This window comes from Engystomops pustulosus, chromosome 4 (assembly GCF_040894005.1).
Source record: "Engystomops pustulosus chromosome 4, aEngPut4.maternal, whole genome shotgun sequence".
Taxonomy (NCBI): Eukaryota; Metazoa; Chordata; class Amphibia; order Anura; family Leptodactylidae; genus Engystomops; species Engystomops pustulosus.
The window spans coordinates 95,468,453-95,490,125 of NC_092414.1; the positions used below are offsets into that span (position 1 = coordinate 95,468,453).

Below are 21,673 nucleotides of genomic sequence, written 5' to 3' on the forward strand. Positions count from 1 at the left end.
CGGCAGCGCCCGAGGACCTGGAGCTTCACCAGACAGAAGAGAACCTGCGGGGGCGTCGGAAAGGCGAGTACAGAGTTGGCTGGCCACAGGGGGCTGATGGTTATATACTAGGGGGCAAGAGGCAGGCACTGGCTACATACTAGGGGACAGGAAACAGGCACTGGCTATATACGGGGGGAGGGACTGGCTGGCTATACACGGGTCGGATTATACTCGAATATATACAGTACAAGTAGCTATAAGCTTCAACTACCCCAGTTCTGCTATTTGTACTCCAATGTATCCATTATTCTGAGCTAAGACTGACCTGTATCACATGTAGAAGTAAAATAACCCCGAGGCAGCAGGCCAACTGTCTTGGGGTTGTGCTGGACTCTGGACTCTCCCACAATTGAAATCTAAACACCTAAAAACACCAATTGTCGCTCCGATTCTACTAGAAGTCCATACTAATTGGTCTTCCACTCTAAACTCTCTCCTCTAAAATCTATTCTCCATGCAGCAGCCAGACTCTTCTTTCAAACCAAGCGCTATCCGAATGCCTCCAGTCTGTGCCAGTCTCTGCACAGGTTGCCCATCTCCTTCCCAATACAGTTTAAGTTCCCTCATCCACAAAGCTCTGCACGATGCTGCAGCCCCCCCCCCTCCCGTCTATCAGACTAATACCTAACCCTAACGCTTCAAATGTTCTTTTAAAAATCCTTTATTTAGGCAGGCCTATCATACTTGCCAACTGCATGCAACTTTAACTCTTTATTAACCATTCCGGGTACTCTCCCTGTCTTATCTGGAAATTGCTTCTTTGCAGTCCCACAGACTTTGGACTTTGTATATAAGATGGCGGCTGGTTCAAGCGCCAACATTTTTATTTATTAAATTTATTCCATCACCTTATAAAGAATGTCTGGACAAGAGAATGTCTCTTGTCACCCCCTCATCGACTGTAAGCTCTTGTTCACTCTTACTGTCTCACATGACTGTTGTTACTCTGTAATGTCTTATTCTATTTGTATCTTCCCCAGAATGGTGCTATATAAAAAAGGATTATGATGGGCCTGATTATTATTATTTGTAAAGACAGGTGTTAAAATACCATTGTAATGTTGTGCAAGCACCTTTATATACACTGCTCAAAAAACATAAAGGGAACACTTAAAGAACACAATATAACTCAAACACATTGGCATTGATGTTCATCTTCAGTTGCGAATCTGTTCAGTTTTGTCTCTGTGTCCGCAAAAAAGACTGAAAGTTTAACAGTGCTTTGAAAATATCACACCTGGTTTTTCAGCCTCAGTGAAAAAAAAAATGGACGTTTCATAATTTTATTCATGGACAAGGGATCAGGGAAAATACAAGCCAAATGTAAAACACCCATAGAAATCAATGGCTTTGTAAGGCATGCGTGCAAACCACGGAACCACAGACATTAGAAAATGCCACCAATGTGAAAAAGCCCCAAATCAAACTTCTGTGAAAATAAACTGTCCACGTAGGAAGCAACACTGATTGACAATTTCACATGCTGTGAAAGAAGTGGTTCTTTAGGTTCTTCTCAGTACCAATGCTTTCTGGCTGATGTTTTGGTCAATTTTGTACATTAGTGGTGTTTTCACACTTGTGGTAGCAGGAGACAGACAACCCTCACAAGTGGCTCATGTAGCGCAGCTCATCCACAATGTCACATCAATGAGAGCTGTGACAAGAAAGTTTGCTGTGTCTGGTCCAGGGGCACCACCAGGAGTCAGGCCACAAACGTGCATGTGTCTGCGCAAACCGTTAAAACAAGCTCTATTAGGATAATATGACAGCCCGACGTGCATAGGTGAGAGTTGTGCTCACAGCCCAACATCGTGCAGGACGCTTGGTATTTGCCAGAGAAGAACAGGATTGACAAATTTGCCACTGACGCCTTGTGCTCTCCACAGATGAAAGCAGGTTCACACTGAGCACATGTGACAGACGTGACAGTCTGCAGACACCGTGGATTGTGATCTGCTCCCTGCAATATCCTTCAGTGTGACCGGTTTGGCAGTGGGTTAGTAATGGTGTGGTATTTCTTTGGATGGCAGCCCAGCCCTCCATGTGCTCACCAGAGTTAACCTGACAGCCATTAGGTACCAAGATGAGATTTTCAGACCCCTTGTGAGACCATATGCTGCTGTGGTTGGCCCTGGGTTCCTCCTAATGCATTTCCTGCAAGATGAAGGCATTGAAGCTATAGAGTAGAACGCTCATTCCAATTGTGCACATCTGGAACATCATGTCTCCAGCCACCAAAGTCATGTTGCACCACAGATTGTCCAAGAGTTGGAAGATGCTTTTTAATCCAGGTCTGGGATCCTTCAGGAGATTTTGAGCAGTGTATATTACAGCACAGGTAACCCCAAATCCCTTCCCCATTCGATTAATACAAGGAAGCATAGATCTAATAATGAAATTCCTGTTAATATGGATTACTTACCACTTTGTTGATTGCATCCATATCGCACAGATTTTCTACAAGGATCCTACAAGCTTCTTCTTTACCCCAGTGGGCTGCAGCATGGAGAGGTGTCCAACCATCATAATCTTTAACATTAATATCATAACCTGCCTGAATTAAAAGCCTGAAAATAAATGACAAATGGTTACAGATGTGAAACAGGAGACAGAGGCTCAGTTCACACCTGCGCTGGGGCTTTTTAATGGAATCTCAACACAGAAGGGGTATGAAAGGTTATCCGTTTAACCTTCATTCTCCATAAACATCAATGCATCTTCAGGAAAGCAAGGTTATTTACAACAACCAAAAAGAGTACCGACTCCACAAATATAGATAAAATTATATAAAATATAACAATTATGAAGGTTCTGTCAAATGTCTGCTTCATTACTGATCTAAGGATTTAGGGCGTACCAGTAACTAGCACCCTAGAAGTACCAACCACCAAAGTTAGCAAAAAAAGGCCACCCCAGAAACCAAATACTGCATTCTGAACAGACAAGAAAAGTAGAGATGAGACCAAATAAATAAATTCTTTTCTCCTCTATGTGCCACTCTACATCCCAAGCTGGTTGTATGTGTTGGTATCAGGACCCAGGGCAGATTTGCACTAAGTGCACGAGAAGACCTGCGAGCAGTACAGTGGACAATAACCACTGCTGGGAGAAGACTTACTGCATCAATTAACGCTTCCATTAGTTATTGGACTGTAAGCTGCATGTGGTGGTCTGTCAACCTCTGGTTGTGCACCGCCGGTCTAGGCTTTTTAATGAGATGAATGTGTGCTGTACCCATTTTAGAGCTGCTAGAATGATCAGGAAAACCATTTTGGTGGTGTTGGAATCGGAGTGAAATGTGGAAAGAACTAAACGGCATTAGATAAATGGACTTGTTCCATTGGCTGTTAATACTTACTTTAAAACTTCAGTGTAACCTTTAGCAGCTGCTACATGCAGCGCCGTGCCTCCAGATTTCGCATGACGAACATCATTGATCTGCCCACTGTTCAACCATTGTCTTGCGTCTCTGAGCATAATCCTTTCTTCTTCTTTCCTAGCAGCTTCAACATCAATACCTGTGTATGACACACAAATATAAGAAAACGTAGAAAAACAAGTTACCACAAACTTTTTCAATGCGCATCGCAGTCAGGGGCATCAGGGGCAATGGTGAAGATAAACTGCAATAAAACAGTTTCTGTGAGGCCTTTCCTCCCCATCCTTACTCCAGATGGCAGGAGCAGGTTGTGCTGTGTCTTGTGTCAGGGAAGATGACAATCTGTTTACTACCTCTGTTCATCAATGCACAGCGGTGAATGAGTGCCATGTAGTGAATGGAGGCAGTGGAAGCCAATGTATCAAATCAACCTGGTGGTCACATGATCGACAGCTGTTCTGCCTGATCTCATCTAATCCTGTAGAATTCAACATGTGACTAGGTTGTTTTCTACTGTTCTTGAAGGAAATATGCCATAAAAATCCAGGGACCTTGACTGTGGTAATTTTTTTTTTAAATGGCTTCCTTCTGAAATCAACTCTTGAAATTATGCTTTAGGACCTCAGTGGCTCCTGGTGGTGTTACAAGAGCCCCTCTATGCTGCAGATGCACAGGTGAAGGAGTACTTGCCCTTCCCACTGGGTGCTGAAACTTCCTCTGCTGCAGTGAGATAACATCAGGCAGAGGAAGGGGGAAGAACTAAGAACAGAGGGAAAGGGGAAGACAGTGCAACAGCCTGTGAAGCCAGAATACTGAGGTGTTCAGGTAACAGCCCCTTCTACCTCAAATGTAAGATTACCAGTGTCTCAGTGCCTAGTTCTATGAAAAAGTTTAACATGCTAATGTTTTGTAGCAGTCAAAGGTCAGGTTAGGTCAGAAATTGACCTAATAAAACCCAACCAGTATGTTGTCAAGCAGCTGAGCAGGTTCTACATAATGTTTCCTTCACGGTCCAGCTTGGTGGCATCAGCCAGAAAATCAACTTTGAAATAAGATGCAAGTTAGATGTATAAAGTCAGGGAGGCGGAGAGTTTACCACTGAAGTTAAACTCTCTTCCTCTGAACACCTCCTCCCATGTGATTGACATCATGCACTGGAGTTCAGGGAATCTGATCAATTACAGTGAAGAGGGTATTCTAAGGCAGTGGAAGCTTGACCTTCCTGTTAAACTCAGCCTCCTTGATTTCATAAAATTTAAATCTCAATTCAAAGTTGATTTTCTGGATGATGCCACCACAGCAGGCAATCTAGAAGCTACTTAGCTGCTTGACAACATCCTGCTAGTGGTTTACTAGGCCAATTTCCGATGACAGGTTCCCTTTAAGCACTCTTTTTATATTAGCTTGCAGCAGTCTACCAATTGAACTGCTAACCAAAAGGATGTAAACTGTAACTTGATAATTTGAGGTCCAAAATAAATTTTTAACTGGTCAGGTGAAACTACAAAAAAGCCCCATCTTCAACAAACTGTACCCCCCCCCCCCCTCAGCTTTGCCATAAAGCGCAGCAGAGTGAACATATTTCTTTCAATTCTATTTTAGGGACATGCAAAAGATGTTCCAGGAACATAAAACATTTAATTGACTCTGATGGCAGCTACATATCCTCTGGGATTGATTTTTAGTTGAGAAATCTTTGGCTGTAGCAGCAAACTAGAAACTAAAAATGATGAGTTCCCCACTAAAGCATACAGCATGCAACCGGTGTCATAAAGATCTGCTACAACGGCAACGCAATACACCTTTTATTGGGGGAGGAGGGAACCTTCAAGCAATTGATCAAAAATGAACATATATCTCTAACCAATGGCTGAGCTGCATTGTTGGGGTGTCCAGAGGTAACAGGGGGTCCATGGTGTATGTGAGCAGGACGACTATAGGGAAGACAGGAGATGCAAGTATTGCTTCTTTTAAGAAACTTTAATTTCCAGTTAAAAGGGTTTCCCCTTCTAACAACCACTTTAAGCAGTCAAGAAAGTATTAAAGCTACAAATACCGTAACAAAGAAATTTAATGTTAGGCTTCATGGACAACTGTATATGACAGACGTGAACGAGCCACAGAAATTGTGGACATCTCACGGCCACCTCTTCTATTATTTACAGTCTAGGTATGGCGAATCCAACGCCCCTCACCACAAAATAGCCAAGCAGCCCGGCTCCCATTCAAAATGACTTTCTCCTGTTTGCAGCCCGGCTCCCATTTTTCATGTCTGCAGAACAGGGGACTGGACATCCTCCTTGACCAATATGATGAAAACTGGAACCCTTGGGCTGTTCCACCCTGTCCCAAGCAGTCAATGAAAATCATGGGTGCAAGATGGTCCAGAAGTCGTACCCCCCAGCTATCAGATATTGTCAAAGGACCTGAAGACCTTTCTTAGAAACCTATTTATACCTTTACGATTAACTTCATTCTGAAGCAGTTCCTCCATTGCCTCTTCTTCAGCAATGTCTAATGGAGTGTCACCTTCACTATTAACTGCCCCTACATCCGCTCCTTGACTAATTAAATATCTGCAAGAAAGACAGAAAATTCACAGTAAAATACAAGTTTTAATTAATTTTTAACTACTTATTTGAAAGAAGTCATTTCTAGCAAATGGTGGTGCTGTAAAATATCTTCAACACCTCAGGTAGTGCAGTGAAGTCACATTAAGGAAAAAAAGAAGAAAACAGAGGCAATGAATAGTTTCTCACTTTTAGGGATAGTTCATGCCACACTTTTTTGCCACAGGAAAATAAGAGGCAAGAAGTTTTGCTGTGAAATCAATGGGAAGTCAGTTTTTTTTCTCCTGGAGAAGTTTATCACAAGTTTCCTACTGAGAATGACTAGTGCATCTAATTTATTTCTGTTGAAGAGGTACAACACTGAAAGGTTGTCCAGCCACATCAATTCTCCCCCTATGCACAGCAAAGGAATTACCTTGATGATCAGCAAGGATGCCAGCGGTGGGACCCTACACGAATCACTAGAATGAATGTCTGTTGAATGCCAAATGAATGGAGTAGCAGGACAGATATGGAAGCAGCCCCTCCATTCACGGTCTTCACCATCACCTTCAAGCACTGATAATAAACGCTCTGGGGCACATTTAAATAAGACCTGTCACTCTTTAAAACGGCACTAAAGTAAGCAGCTTGTAGTGCTACAATAGTCCCAGCAGTGTTACACTGCTAACGTGATCGGAAACCTAGCAGACACTGCCGCGATGTACACTAGAATGTCCGACCACTCAAAGCATTCATGCGTATTCATGAGGAGGCTGTCCCAGGCGCGGCCTCTTCCCCGGGCCGCCCCGTCCACTCCATAGGCCAGAGGTGACTGCAGAGCGTCATGCAGCAGTCACCTCCCCTTATCCCGCCTCCTGATGAATACCCTTTGAGAGCGGTCCGGCGTTTCTAGTGTACAACGCGGCAGTGTCTGCTAGCGTTATCGGAAAGGGTAACATTGCTGTGACTGTTGTAGCACTAGGAGCTGCTTACTTTAGTAAGTGCCTAGTGCTATTTTTAAGGGTGACAGGTCCCCCAACTCACTTATTTTTATACATACACATATTACTTTGTGAAACTAACTGCATGCTGTAATCGCCTGAGACATGCAGGGCCTTACCTGCCATGAGGCGAGATGAGAATCTCGCCTGAGTCGGCAGATGTGAGAGTCCTGAGGGAAGCGGCAAACTCCCATGTTAAAGTGTGGGCGATTCATGTGCCCACTGCCTCCCGAATCAGCTAACCAAAAAAATTTTAAGGCACAGATGCAATTAATGGACAGGGCGATGGAGGTTCTATGCATTGGTCAGTATGTAGTGCAGGACAAAGGCGGCCTGTGTCATCATGCCGCCAGCGGCACTGTACAGATGACACTAAAGATGGCGGTGGAAGACTAGCGCCCGTTATAACATCACCAATGGCATGTTTTATGTACATTGGGAGCAGTATACTAGTTGGAGGGGGCTTTATTAGTTTTTGCATCTATATGTATACGCGGGGAGGGTGGGTCTTTGAGAGGGAGACTGCGCAACATGATCAGTCATGTTGTGAAGATAATATATATTAGGAACACGCTCATAATACTGGGACTGTGGTATTTTTAGGGGTACCACGTGGAGTTGTGCTGCATGGAGCTGAAAAAATTTGACTATGAATTCAGCAAAGAAAAACCATGGTTGGGAGAAATTGTAAAGAAGTCCTTTTCCTTATTGGGCAGTTCACCTGTGAGGTACTAGATACTAGATGTCAGAAATGTCTGTCACTGTGACTACTAGTATTGGTGGTAGCATCATTGGGCAAGTTTCAAGTATGCCTCGGGCAGCATGAAAACCCATTCAGGTCTAACGAAACGCATTACACAGAATTTGAGTGCATGAAGATTTTCACTTTCATTGCACCACATCCACCAGAAAACAAACAAAAAAAAAAAACGCAAAAACCAATACTGAATATAATCTGACAAAACAGACTGATAATTGTGTAGAAGGGCCCTTAGTGCACTTGCTTTTTCTCTTGATTGTACACAGCACATTTGTAAATTCAAGTATCTGGATAGTATAGATTCTTTTACTTTTTGGTAAACAAAAGGACCTTTTAGGATGAAAAATGGTTAGAACGACTTACTCAGCTATATCAACATATCCACAGGAAGAAGCAGCATGCAGCGGTATCCAGCCTTCATTATCTGGTTGGTTAATACTGGCTTCATTCTCCACAAGAAACTTCACCATCTCAAGGTTATCATCAATGCAGGCCTGTAGGGAGAACAACAGAGGTCATAAAAGGCACCTTACCCAGGTGAGCCATTTCACAGTCACCAGAACTCCCGGACATTAGTATATTGCAGGTTGTCAAATGTGTATTACAGAGAATGTGCACAAAGGGCTAAACCCAGTCATCAGACACTGAATAACCCCTAACATTTATCTCCAACGGAGATCTCATCAGAGGCTAACACAGAACCATTCAGGCCCCATGCACACGACCGCATTGTGGGCTGTTATTTGGCACAATTTCACAGCCCACGTAGAGGTCTGTTACATTCTCATGCACACAAAAGTTTCTGACCATGTGCTGGCATTTTGTAGGTAGACTCCAAGAAAATAAAAGGACATCGTGAATCTATCCAACATTGGTGACAGCTTGCCTAAGCCCTCATAACAGGTTCCCCTTAAAACGTAACTGTAAAGTTACTGACCAAAAAAAAAAGTGTTAGCACAGCTGGAGAGAGAGCGCCTTTGATAACAATTCTGACAAAAACTATCATACTGCTGGCTTCTTCCTAGCCTGAGATATATCTGGTATATGTAAAATTAGATTCCCATTCATCTTATTCTGATGTGGGTGAGCACTTCCTGGTTGTGACATCAGCTCAACTCACTGAATACAGAAGAGGAGGGCATGTTTGAGGAGTCACATGCTTGTGATATCACTACAGGTCCTTTGCATCAAACTAAGTACTTTCAAATGATGCAGGGCAGCTTGTCTATTATTGGCCAGCCTGAAGCATGTGATTAGTAACATGTTTGAGACATCAAGAGACCATCTCAACAAGCCTTCTGTCCTCTCTAGCTGTAGTACAATCCGGTTTGCAAAGGCAACCAGAAAGCATGGCAAATAGAGATTAGCCTTAGGGGAAAGGTAAGATCTCTGCTAGCAGCTAAACAACTGCAGATAGCTAATTGTAGTTAGAGAATTGCTTATTTTTGCTTAGTGCAGAATGAGGCAAGAGTTTTTTTTTTTATACTTTACAGTTGTACTGGGACTCAGCCTCTTTTGGCCTAAAGGACGCGGCCCCATTTTTCAAATCTGGCCTGTAGCACTATAAGTGGCTATAGCGTGGGATTGCTATGAGATATCCAGGGGATTTTGAGATTGTTTTCTCGTGACACATTGTACTTCAAATTAGTTTAAAAATTTGGATGAAATCTTTTGCGTTTAGTTATGAAGTTATGGAAAAATTCTTTATTTTCAACGTTCTAAATTCTCTACTTTTGATGCAGATAGTCATAGCACCCAAATAAATTCATAACTTACATTTCCCAAATGTCTGCTTTATGTTGGATGGTTTTGTAAGATTCCACATATTTTACTAGAATGTTATGAGGCTCAGAATTTAGGTATCATTTTTCAAATTTTTTGTAAAATCACCAAAACCCGTATTTAGATGGACCTGTTTAAATTCTAATTGACACTGAGAGGCCTAAATAATAGCTAGATTCATAAATTACCCCATTGTGGAAACTACACCCCTCCAACGTATGAAAAAACACTTTTAAGAAGTTTGTTAACCCTTCAGGTGTTTTATAGGGGTTAAAACAAAATGGAGGTGCAGTCTGCAAATTGTAATATTTTTTCACAATACACTCATTTTGCATTCACAAGGTTTGATACCCAATTCCTCCCGAGTACACGGATACCCCATATGTGGTGGTAAGCTGCTGTATGGGCGCACGGCCGGGCATAGAAGGGAAGGAGGCGCCATCCAGATCAGATTTGCTATGTCACATTGTAAAGGCTATAATTTTTTTCTTCTTTTATTGTGGACCTATAGGGGCTTATTTCTTTTGCCACATGAGATGCACTTTTCTGGTATGTAATTTTGGGGGCATCTATAGCTAATTGGTGAGATTTTAGTAACTCTTTGTTGGTGGAGAAAATGAAAACCATCAATTTTTGGGAACATTTTTATGTGTTTTTTTGGTCGTTAACCATACCATAAAAAAAGTATATTATTTTTATTCTATGGGTCGCCACGATTACGAAAATACTTCATATATATATTTTTTTCCCCCATTTTTACTGAATAAAAAGGTAATTTGGCAAAATTGTTGTTAATGTTAGCATCACCGTCTTTCATATGCATAACTTTTTTACTTTTCACCTCCCAAATCTGTTTAAAGGAAACCAACCACTTAGAATGGTCGGTGTAAGCTGTAAGTACCGAGCACCAGCTCAGGGTGAGCTGGTGTCGGTACTTACTTTCGTTAGTGTTATTAACCGCGGTATCGCGGTTTTAACACTTTTTAAACTTTAGAGCAGAAGGGGCTTCTCCGCTATTTCCTATGTGCGCACGCAGCACCGAAGCCTCTTCTGCTCTAAAGTTTAAAAAGTGTTAAAACTGCGATACCGCGGTGCTCGTACTTACGAGCACCGGTGCTGGTGCTCGGTACTTACAGCTTACCCCTGCCATTCTAAGTGGTAGGTTTCCTTTAAGGGCTTATTTTTTGCGAGAAGGATTGTTCTTTTTAGTGGTCTTATTTTAGAGTGCATAACATTTTTTAAATTACTTTTTAGAGCATTTTTTTTTATAGGGTATTAATTGAAAATCATCTTTTTTTCAGAGAGAGTTTGAGGTCGTTTTTTACGGACTTCACTTTGCGGATCCAATAACGATTCTGTTTTATTATGCAGATTGTTACGGACGCAGGGATACCAAATATGTGGGGTTTTGTGTATTTTATTCAATTGTACTGAATAAAAACTAATTTGGAGAAAATCTTATTCATTTTAACAACACCATCTTTTCATGTGCACAACTTTTTTTATTTTTTGGCTGACAAATCTGGTTAGGAGCTTATTTTTTGCGAGAACAGTTCTTTTTAGTGGGCTTATTTTAGAGTGCATACAATTTTTTAAATCACTTTTTAGAGCATTTTTATAGGGTATTAATTAAAAATGATCTTTTTTCGGAACTTTTTTTTGCATGTTTTTTTTTCCGTTTACCGTGCGGGTCCAGTAACGATTCTGTTTTATTGCAGATTATGCATATTGTTACGGACGCGGCAATACCAAATATGCGGTGGCTTTTTGTGATTTTATGTTTTTTATACGTTATTAAGTGTTTTTATGGGAAAGTGACATTTTAGGGGCTTATATTTTTATGTATTTATTTTTTTTTATTTATTATGATGTGTAGTGTTTTTGCATGTTTTTACTTCTACATATTTGAACCATTGATGCTCTGATCGCTGGTTCAAGTTCAATACACTGCTCTACAATACTATTTTATTGTAGAGCAGTGTAATCTGTCTGGCATGCTCGCGCATGCTCAGACAGTTTACAGTCAGACCCGGAAGGGGTCTGACTGCCAGGGAGACCGGGCAGCTCAGGGGCACATGCCAGTCCTCGGAGCTGCCCAGAAGAGGATCGGATCCCCTGGTAAGCGGCACGGGGGATCCAATCCATAGGGGGATGACCCTTACACGCAGAGGTCATGCTTGACCGCGGCGTGTAAGGGGTTAACACCCGCGATCGGAGTCAGCTCCGATCGCGGGTGTTACAGCGTGGTGTCAGCTGTACTAGACAGCTGACAGCCGCTGCTTCTGGTACCGGCTCAGTTTGTGAGCCGGTGCCAGAAGCAGGACGTTATAGTGCGTCCTGGTGCACTAAGTATCTAGCCCCGGGGACGTACTATAACATCCTGGTGCGCCTAGGGGTTAAAAGCATTACTTGATTTAAAACTCCTGACCATAAGGGGACCCCCTTCTCTCAACGTTAATTGGGTCAACACACGGAGGAACCCATAGATGACAGTAGAGAACACAGAATTAATTTAAGTTCTTTATGAAAGTGTAAAATGTGAACAGCATAGGCATTCACACTGCCGTATGGGGGGATGTATATGCAGCCTATATACATCCCCCATAGACAGCACCGTACTCCATAAACATGTCCTATCTTTCCGAGGCATATGGCGCTGTACACCATATATCCCTATGGAGAGGGGCGGGGGTGAACATCGCTCACCCTCTCCCCGGCGCTGACGTGTGCCCACCGTGCTATGGTACAGCGGTCAACGTCGGTGTGAATGTAGTCTAACAATAGCTACAGTCATGGGTTTAGTAGTAACTAAAACATGGGAACATTGAAAACTTTTTTTTGCAAGTCAAGCTCTCACCACCTTTAGTGTGAAGCAAATTAAGAGCACAGTAATGTGTACTGTATGGTTAATATTAGAGGCAGCATGGTGGCTTAGTGGTCATCATTGCAGCCTTGCAGCGCTGGGGACCTAGGTTCAAGTCCCAGGGTCAACATTTGCAAAGAGTTTCTATGTTCTCACCGTGTTTGCATGGATTTCCTCCCACACTCCAAAAACATACTGCTAGGTTGAATATTGAGAAGCAGCGTTAATTATCATCCAGCGCTACTGCATGTTGCACTAGCGATTGATAAATATCCACCAAGTGCAAGCGCTTCAGTGTAAACACATTAGATTCAATTGCATTTGAACAACCAATTGAAATGCAGTGTGTGAACGCATCCTAAGGACAAATAAGAAGCTGAGAAAATAAACTCTTAAAAGAAAAGGGCCAGTGCTATGGAATGCTCCTAATAAATCTGACTGGCTGCTTAACAATTTACTAGATCCAGTTCATGAATAAGGGTTGTATTCCTACTTCTACCCAAACATGAATACACTGAAGCTTTTTACTGCATAACAGAATTACAGGACATACTCCATGAGCCTCATCATATAGCAAGGACTTGTCATAACCACATACATAAAGACAAAGAATCTGGATTGACAGCATTCCAGGAATCTGTAAATTTACAATGAGATTAAATCAGCATACAGCTCATAATATAGAATATCCCTCACCAGCAATGCCAAAGGGGCAGCTCTTTGATGGTGCAGATTCTATTAATGGAAATAAATATACATTTTATGAAATCTACCATCAGAATCCATCATAGTAAACCGGGGACACTTGCTCATAGATCCTGGCACTGCGAATGTGGTAATCTTATTATATTTGCACATCTATCTTATTATAATTAGCACAAAGGGCTCTGGTGGGTGTTACCAGAGCCAATCGGAGCTATAGCTTCACAGGCTGTTACAATGAGCAGAGCAAGTCTCCCCTCACCATGCACTTGCTGCGGAGGCTAAAAAACACAAAGAGGGAGAATGGAAAGCCAGGGATTGAGAGAGGCGTTTTGCTCATTGTAACAGCATGTGAGGCTAAAGCAAAGATGGGCTCTGGTAACACCACCAGAGCACTTTAGGGTCATAAGCATAATTTTGAAAGCTGATTAAAGTAGGAAGGCCATGGTTAACAATTAAGATTACCACAGTAACGGTTGTTGGATCTCTGATTAAGTCTCCCTGATTTATCATGATGGATTTTGACTGCAAATTTTCAGATGTATAAAACACTGTACTCTTCACAATGACTCCTAATAAGCTGACATGTCTAGTTTTGTAGAGATCACTTCTTCCCTGCAGTCAAATTTCCACAGGCAGGATTGCAAAAAAGCCAAATCCCTCTATAAGACAGCTGGAAGCAGGGAACACAAGGTGTCCACCTCTCACAATACATGATCACAGTTTACCCCTCTCTACACGAGGCACAGGGCCATCCTAGAACACTGCCTTAGTAGTCATTGAGTCCTCTCCAGGTACCAGATCCCTGCTCAATCATCTCTGTGAAATGCTATATAGAGCAGATCGAGAAGAATGCTTGCCCCACCATCATCACATACAGTCATTTATAATCAGATCACCATTTTATATCACTGAGAGAAGTTTCCGTAGCAAACCTTATGCAATATAACTATACTAAATCTTCATCCCTATAGAGAAAAATGGCCCTGGCTACATGCACCTTGACAGTCCACACAGCACATTACAAAGAACAGGAGCAGCTCATTTGACCAAATTTGGTCAGATAATTATTTGGTAATGATCCATTTCACAGTCTCTGTGGTGGAGAAAGTCCATGACAAATGCCAGAAGTCATGTGGCCACTGTGCCGGAGCAGCCTGCTGCTGGAGTGTGGTTTCTCGATTGACTTCTAGGAAACTCTTTATTGAATGGCTACTACAAAAACATACAAGCTCTAAGAATACAGCAATAGTTCCATCAGCCATTCACAGTTTCTATAAAAACCGAAGCCACGAAAAGCCACAACTACATTCTGTCACTGGGTTTACAAGGCATCTTGGCCAGGGTAAAAAAATCCTCTTAAACGTTTAGAGCGAGATTTATTGTGCGCCAGCATATGATAATGGTCACTACCCCCCGCCCCCCAACATCTCAGTGGGTGCATCATGAGCCACTAGCAAAACTACACCAGGTAAGACCTAGCATAGATTTGCGTGAAAAAGAAAGTACACAGGCATGAGGTGGGAACTCCCTGTGCTTACCCATCAAGCAGCCGATGCGACCCTTGCACGCTCACATGGCTTGGAGGTGGTGCAGTCGCATCATAATTGTGCAAGGATTTGTGAATATTTCACTGCCTTTACGCTAGAAAACCAGCATTGCAGCAGTGATAACTTCCCCACATAAAGCATATTCACAGGATGGCAATATAGGTCAGCGACGGCAAACCTTTTAGAGTGCCAAACTACAACCAAAACCCACATATTTTTCACAAAGTGCCAAAGCCACAATTTAAGCAGGAACTTATTACTCCTTGCTCTGTCACAGGTTTAAATTGTATAGGCACCTGAGGACACCAATACAGTAGAAAGAAGGAGAAGAAGTTTGGATCATCATTGTAGCTTCCTTCTAGGGTCCTGGGCTGCCTGTGAGTCCTGTCTGGCAAAATCAGTCCCTGGGGTGATGGCAAGGCCCATATAGAGGGCTCTGAGTGCCACCTCTGGCAGCAGTGCCATAGGTTCGCCACCACTGATATAGGTCTGTGTGATCACAGACCCAGCAGAGCCACGTGTCATGCACCTCTCACACTGCCGTTTCATATTGATATACTGTATTGTATTATACAGTATATGCAAGGAATTCCTTCCTTCCGCCCCGCTAAACAGCACAACACTGATGTTTACACTACAGTACTGCAATATAGCATAGTGGTTATAGTGGGAACACAGACCTGTCCTGATATTTCAGTTTTCAAGAAATCCAGGAGTGGTCACAACAGAGATCCCCACACTAGATTCAAGAATCTTCACTGCTTTCATTGGCTTCAAGATTGTACAAGGCAAGAAAATATTGTGGGTCACCAGTGTAAGCAAATAAACTAAAGAAAAGAAAAAAAAAAAGATAAAATAACTTGCATATAGTAGTATAAAATTAAGTCATGTCAACAGGATGCCAAACAGTTTCAGCCATGGCTTGTGCCAAGATACTTATGAATATTCAGGCACAGGTCCTACTACCTTTATGAAAGCAAATTCTTTGCCCAATGACAAACCTGGTGATCAATAGTATTCAGACAGGGAATAAATGCAGAGGTGGCCGCACGTGTGATACTTTTGGAGGTTATAGAAAACTTGCAAGTCGTGAGTAGGAGGAGTATTAGTACCTCTTTAAAAAGGGCTGTTTAGTTTAGTCAAATTAGCGTTTGTGTTGCAATTAGAAATACAATACAAGAGGCTGTGAGCAAGGGACTTGCCCGATTGCAGATGCATTTCTACACTTGCAATTAGGGAAAAGGTCTAAGTGTTTTGTCTATAAGCAATGCAAACATGTGGCTTGTTCCTGATCTCAAGCGTTTCAGGAGAAATGCCTCTGCAATGAGACAAGCCCCTCCTTCACGCGCTTAAAATCGCAACACAAATACTGCGCTTGAATGCAGCCTCAGGTAATGAATGGGGGCTCCCTGTCCTGCATCCTCAACACCAGACAATGCGCAAGTTACTTTTTGTGTATGTCAGCTCACTGGTTATAGGTTTGGTACGGTACATTCTGAATGTGCATGGAGGAGTTGGTCAGACCAAATTCACTCATTGGCAACAGGCTATACAGACCTCCTGACCGAACACTCTCCATAGACTGCTGCAGACAGCTCATTAGTAATGTCATGGGCCTAAAGGCCATTACTAGAGCTCAGACAAGACGGCAGCTCTATCATGCAGAGAAAATCTACCATCAGAAAACAAACATTTAAAAAGTGATAAAAATTCAATAAGCAGAAGTAAATATTTTTGTGAAATGCAGATTAATATGTATAAAGCTATAGAAATATTCTGCCAGCTTGTGATGGAAAAAAAAAAAATCACTTCTATAAAGAATAGTGTGTAAATTTCCTAGAGACTGGACGACTGCTGTAGACATTAGAAAGTCGAATGTGTAATCAAAAAGGTTTCCAGAAAACTGCAGGAGAACTAGCACATTGCCACAAAAGGAATGTAAGCGTGCGGCTTTATCAGCTCCACAAGAGTCATGGCTGACGTCACTGTGCAGACTTCATATACTGCACTCTGACTATAGAAGGTTAGGGACAGCAGTCACATGAAATATCCAGGCTTTACAGAAGACATTTAACCAGGTCCGAAATTCTAAATAAATTCTCAAATAAGTGCCCCTGATCTAGTTAGCAGTATCCACACCTGCTGGGGACAGCCAGACCCCAGTATATAGCCTTCCCAGCCTATAAGAAAAAAAACAAAACATTTTTTTTTAAAAAAATCTACACACCCCCACGCTCTAACACCCCCCCCCCCACCACCACCACGGCAGGTCCTCTTCTATATATCGATACTCCAGCATCGGCTCTGTGTCCCCGCACGGTCCGTCACAAGTAACAAGCACAATGACGTCAGCAGCGCACCAACAGTGTGTGTGAATGGAATGTATGGCGACATGGAGCCGATGTCGGAGCATCTATGTATAGAAGGGAACATGCCAGGGAAGGCAAGTACACTTTTTTTTTTTTTTTTTTTTTTAAATAGACTAACCACAGTTAGGGTTTTTCAGCACATTTTTTGTGGTGAAAAACTCGGATGATATTCAAGTATATACGGTAGGTGCCATGGTCAAACCCCATTGGTCCACTGCTGGAAGCTTGGTGCACTCTATTAAAGGCTCCCATAGCCTTCTTTAGTAATTCTATATTAGAATATAGAAGTAGTAAATCTACAACTGAGAAAATGTTGATGATGGGCTTCTCTTATGAGATTCCTAGAAATCATGGAAGACCCTCTTCCTCAGCTGCAGGGAGGGCTGGAATAATACATTTTTCACAAAGCTCGCAGAAATATTAGCTTTGGGTTATTACATAATCATACAATGGTGAAAGTCAGATGTGTTAACTAATTGAACATTGCAGAACGGACGTGTGGAAATCCTTTTCTCTTAGTCAGATCACACAATGCATGATTTCCTAATGCCATTCTTTACGGCTGTGACTAGCAGAAAATCACATGACCTCCTTATAGCTCTCTGATGGTACCTCAGCTTTGCAATACGTGTTCCATAGCAGGGGCTGGAAACTTTAGAACTTGGCTTTCTGAATGTACTAGAAGGCTAAAACCAAATATGGGATGGGACCTCATTTACGGTACCTTGTTGACTACAGCAAGAATGCAAGTGTGGCTTGTTGACTACAGACAGAAGTAGACAAAGCTCAGTTTGCAGGAATCCATGAGCTGCAAATTACATTTGTTCTAGGGAATAGCTCAGCTACCCAGCAACACCTAAAAGTGACCACTAGAGCGCTCGGTAGTTGCCATGGCCACATGGTGCGTCCTGAGTGTGCCCACTTTCTACAGACCACCATGGAATGGATAGTGCATCCACTCTCAATGCCACTGGAGACCACGCTATTGTAACAAAACACTTAAGTTTGAGGTGTAGTCTCCGAAGGGAACAGATCTGTCTCTGAGCAAATTGAGGAGTTATTTTTGTGAAACTGTGTCCAAGGCCATCGTTGCCAGTACTAATCTCAGGTCTATGTTCCTCTATATTGCCCAGTTCCACAAGTCTTGGGCCTCCAAGCACAACTGCCTGGATTGCATTTTCCCCCATTTTGTTCACATACACTATTGTATTTGTTGTCCATCGGTAGAGCAATCAATCTGATGAGGACTTTTATTCTTTATCATATGAAAGCATACTAGTCTTGCTGGCTTCAATTCAATATGGTACCTTTCGCTGAAAAGGCTTCCCAACCTGAAGAGTCTGATGTAATTACCAGATCTGCCAGTGGCATCTAAATTAAGGAAGGCGGAGGAGCTGGAAGTTCCTTCCATCTCTCCACCACCCTTCTTACTGGTTGAGTCTCCTCTTTTTCGATCCCATCTCCCTCCATAACCCCATTTGTGATTCCCAGCACCAGGTTGGAGCCAGCTTGAACCCAGGCTGCACAGCTATTAATCTCCTGATTAAAGGGGTATTCTCGCCTGGGCATTCTCATTCAGTTTGATAAATCTTCCATATACAAACATTTCTTCAATTGGATGTTATTAATAAAAATTTTCCCGTGTGAAGATAATTTCTCATAAATGTAGTCATATGGTCCCTTAGAAACGAGATTGCTTCCTCGGATACGGCCACCTCTGCTGGAGGGATTACACAAATAAGCAGAAAAAGGTTTTTGTATATGAAGTGTCCTGGAGTTACTACATGTCGCACAGCCGTCCTGTGGTAATGATTGCTGAGTCCTGGTGATCCGGCAGGACTCTATAGCGCAAGTCTGGCCACCGCTGCCAGAGTGTGACGTGGTCGTATCCGAGGAAGCTATCTTGTTTCTAAAAGACAACATGACTACATTTATGAGAAATTATCTTCACACAGGAACATTTTTTTTAATAACATCCAATTGAAGAAATGTTTATAAATGGAAGATTAGTGAAACTGAATGTGAATGCCCAGACGAGAATACCCCTTTAAGCCTCCATTTGCCTCAATGTGAGGTCTGGTTTTCGGCAAAACTTTCTTGCCAGCCTCTGAACCTCAGTCCATTTATCTCCGGGCACGCCAAGGTGAAACAGCTCTATGATCTATATGAAACACTAAAAACATTAGGGACCTGGTCAGGTGTAAAACCAATTTCGTTATGTTTGAGTGGAAACCAGTCTTTTTCAACAGATCTAATGTTGTATTTCTTTGAACCACGGCGGCTACGGAATGCAGTCCCTTTTAGTGCGCTGACAGACTTAAGAGCCAGCCACTGGCAGCCATTAGGTGGTGCTTGGTGGCTGCCTCCCAAAGAACAAAGGACTACTCTACATTCGAGCCAAAAGCAAGTAATAGCCCCCTAAGTCGCACATGTAGCCAAACAATCATGCATTTCAAGAGGGGAGAGAAAAACTGGTCACTCTCTCGTATACCTGCCCAACGCTTCCTTCTCCCCCTGACCTGCAGCGAACTGAGCTCAGCTATAAACCAATGCATACAACCAGCATATTCCTAATTCTACCCGTAATTTTACTTGTTTGTGCAGAGCAGTATCATAAAAGAAGTTGGCATGAAAAGTATATACAAGACAATTTCCTCCTCAAAAAAGCTTAAATTTAACATAAGAAAAAGCAAAAACCTATGTCTTATGAAAGAGTTGTCTAGTAGCCCGAGGACCAGTGTAACATGGATTCCATTGTGCTTTGGTATCATGCCTGGGAGACTTTCTGCCCTGGTAGCAATATCAGAGTGCCAACACCTTAACGGGAACCTACCACCCCGATTCTACCTATAAAGGTAGAAGGGGTGGTAGGTGGATGGATGGGACGTGATGATAGCCCTTTTTTGGGCTAATCCTCACGTCCCGGGTGTCTTTTACAAAACTATTTTTTTTATGCGGATACTGGGGCGTGGAGTAGCCGGACATTATGCTACTCCTCGCCCCAGTAGCCGCGTTACTCCGCCTACCAGGAAATCTTAAGCACGCAGCTCCTGGTAGCTGCGCGCCGTCGTCCGAGTCCCCCGGTTACTGCGCATGCGCAGTAGTTCCGGCCCCGGAGCAGTGGCCGCGCAGCCGGAGGCCTGCGTTCTGCGCATGTGCAGAACGCAGGGGACCCGGACGAGGGCGCACAGCTACCAGGAGCTGCGCGCCGAAGATTATCTGGTAGGCGGAGTAACGCGGCTACTGGGGCGTGGAGTAGCCGCGACTAGTAGCCTCATGTCCGGCTACTCCACGCCCCAGTAGCCGGAACGTGAGGATTAGCCCAAAAAAGGGCTATCCTCACGTCCCATCCATCCACCTACCACCCCTTCTACCTTTACAGGTAGAATCGGGGTGGTAGGTGCCCTTTAAGTGTACAAAACATTTGGAGGTGAAGGGGAAAAAAAAAAAAAAAAAACTTTCCTACTTTTCCAAACCGTTGCCAATTAAAAAAAACTGCATTGTGCACGCATCCAGGTTTTTTTTTTAGGATGGATACATACATACATACGTAAACTCTCCTTCTGATGGATGAGGCAAGGTTACCAGGCAGCCATGTATTGTTCTTACAGATACAATGTTGTGCTGACATTTCTTCACTATGGGAAATAAATGTAGACAGACAGGAGAGACAGGTTTCATGTGTTCAAACCCATCAACTCACTGGATACTAAAAAAAAAAAATAAAAAAAAAATGTATTTTGCTGGATGATTTAGAAATGAAAACAGACAGTAATTCACACAACCGTATGATTTCTCCAGTCCCGTATTTACGGGCCGTATATACGTGACGTTTTTCATCCGTATGCAGCACGTATGTAACCCGTATTTTATACGTCCCCATAGACTTCTAGGGCATACGGAACTGAAATACGGGAGAAAATAGGACATGCTCTATATTTTTATACGGCCAGTATACGGTACGGTACGGAACGGATTTAACAACGGCAATATAAATGGTCAGACGTATTGTCCATTGAAATGAATGTGGCCGTATGTAATCCGTAAAAAAACGGTACGGTACGGATACGGCCGTTTTCATACGTCCGTGTGAATGTAGCCTAAGTGTAAGTCAGGAAAATGTATGGTTCCTGCAGACATTGTTAATTTTTGAAGCACCACAGAAATTATATTTATAAGCCTTGGATTGGGAACAACATGGAGATTTTCCCATCATGCTTTGTGAATAACCATGTGAACACTGCTCATTTTTATACAGTCTTCCTCCACCTCCAATTATTAAACATGGGATGTGGGGTTGAACATTTTACATTACTCTATCTTTCAGAGGCCAAGGACATGTCCAACGCTTCCTTCTCCCCCTGTCCTGCAGTGAACGGAGCTCAGCTATAAACCAATGCATACAACAAGCATATTCCTAATTCTACCGCTAACTGGAAATATAACTATGAAAAGTATATAAGACAATTCCCCCTCAAAAAAGTTTAAATTTAACAAAAGAAAAAACAAAAACCTATGTGCTATGGGATGTGGAGTTGAACATTTTATGTTTTTAGTTAGGACATGTTATGTTTTTAGTTAGGGTAGAAAGAAAGTGTGAGAACCATGTTAACATGTTCATTTTGACAATTTTCCCATAACATTTGAAACTTTTGAGACTTGCTGCTTTCAAT

At 42.6% G+C, this 21,673-nt stretch overlaps 1 protein-coding gene across 5 annotated transcripts in view; it reads right to left on the minus strand.

The window, feature by feature from the left end:
- Positions 1-21,673, minus strand: part of PPP1R12A (protein phosphatase 1 regulatory subunit 12A) — a 69,254-nt gene that overhangs the window by 30,231 nt on the left and 17,350 nt on the right. For all 5 annotated transcript variants that reach the window (XM_072146804.1, XM_072146801.1, XM_072146803.1 and 2 more), the window contains exons 2-5: positions 8,098-8,228; positions 5,879-5,997; positions 3,401-3,560; positions 2,465-2,609 (exon numbers count right to left, since the gene is read on the minus strand). In XM_072146804.1, coding sequence (XP_072002905.1) covers positions 2,465-2,609; positions 3,401-3,560; positions 5,879-5,997; positions 8,098-8,228 — 555 coding nt within the window. The remainder of the gene's footprint in view (positions 1-2,464; positions 2,610-3,400; positions 3,561-5,878; positions 5,998-8,097; positions 8,229-21,673) is intronic.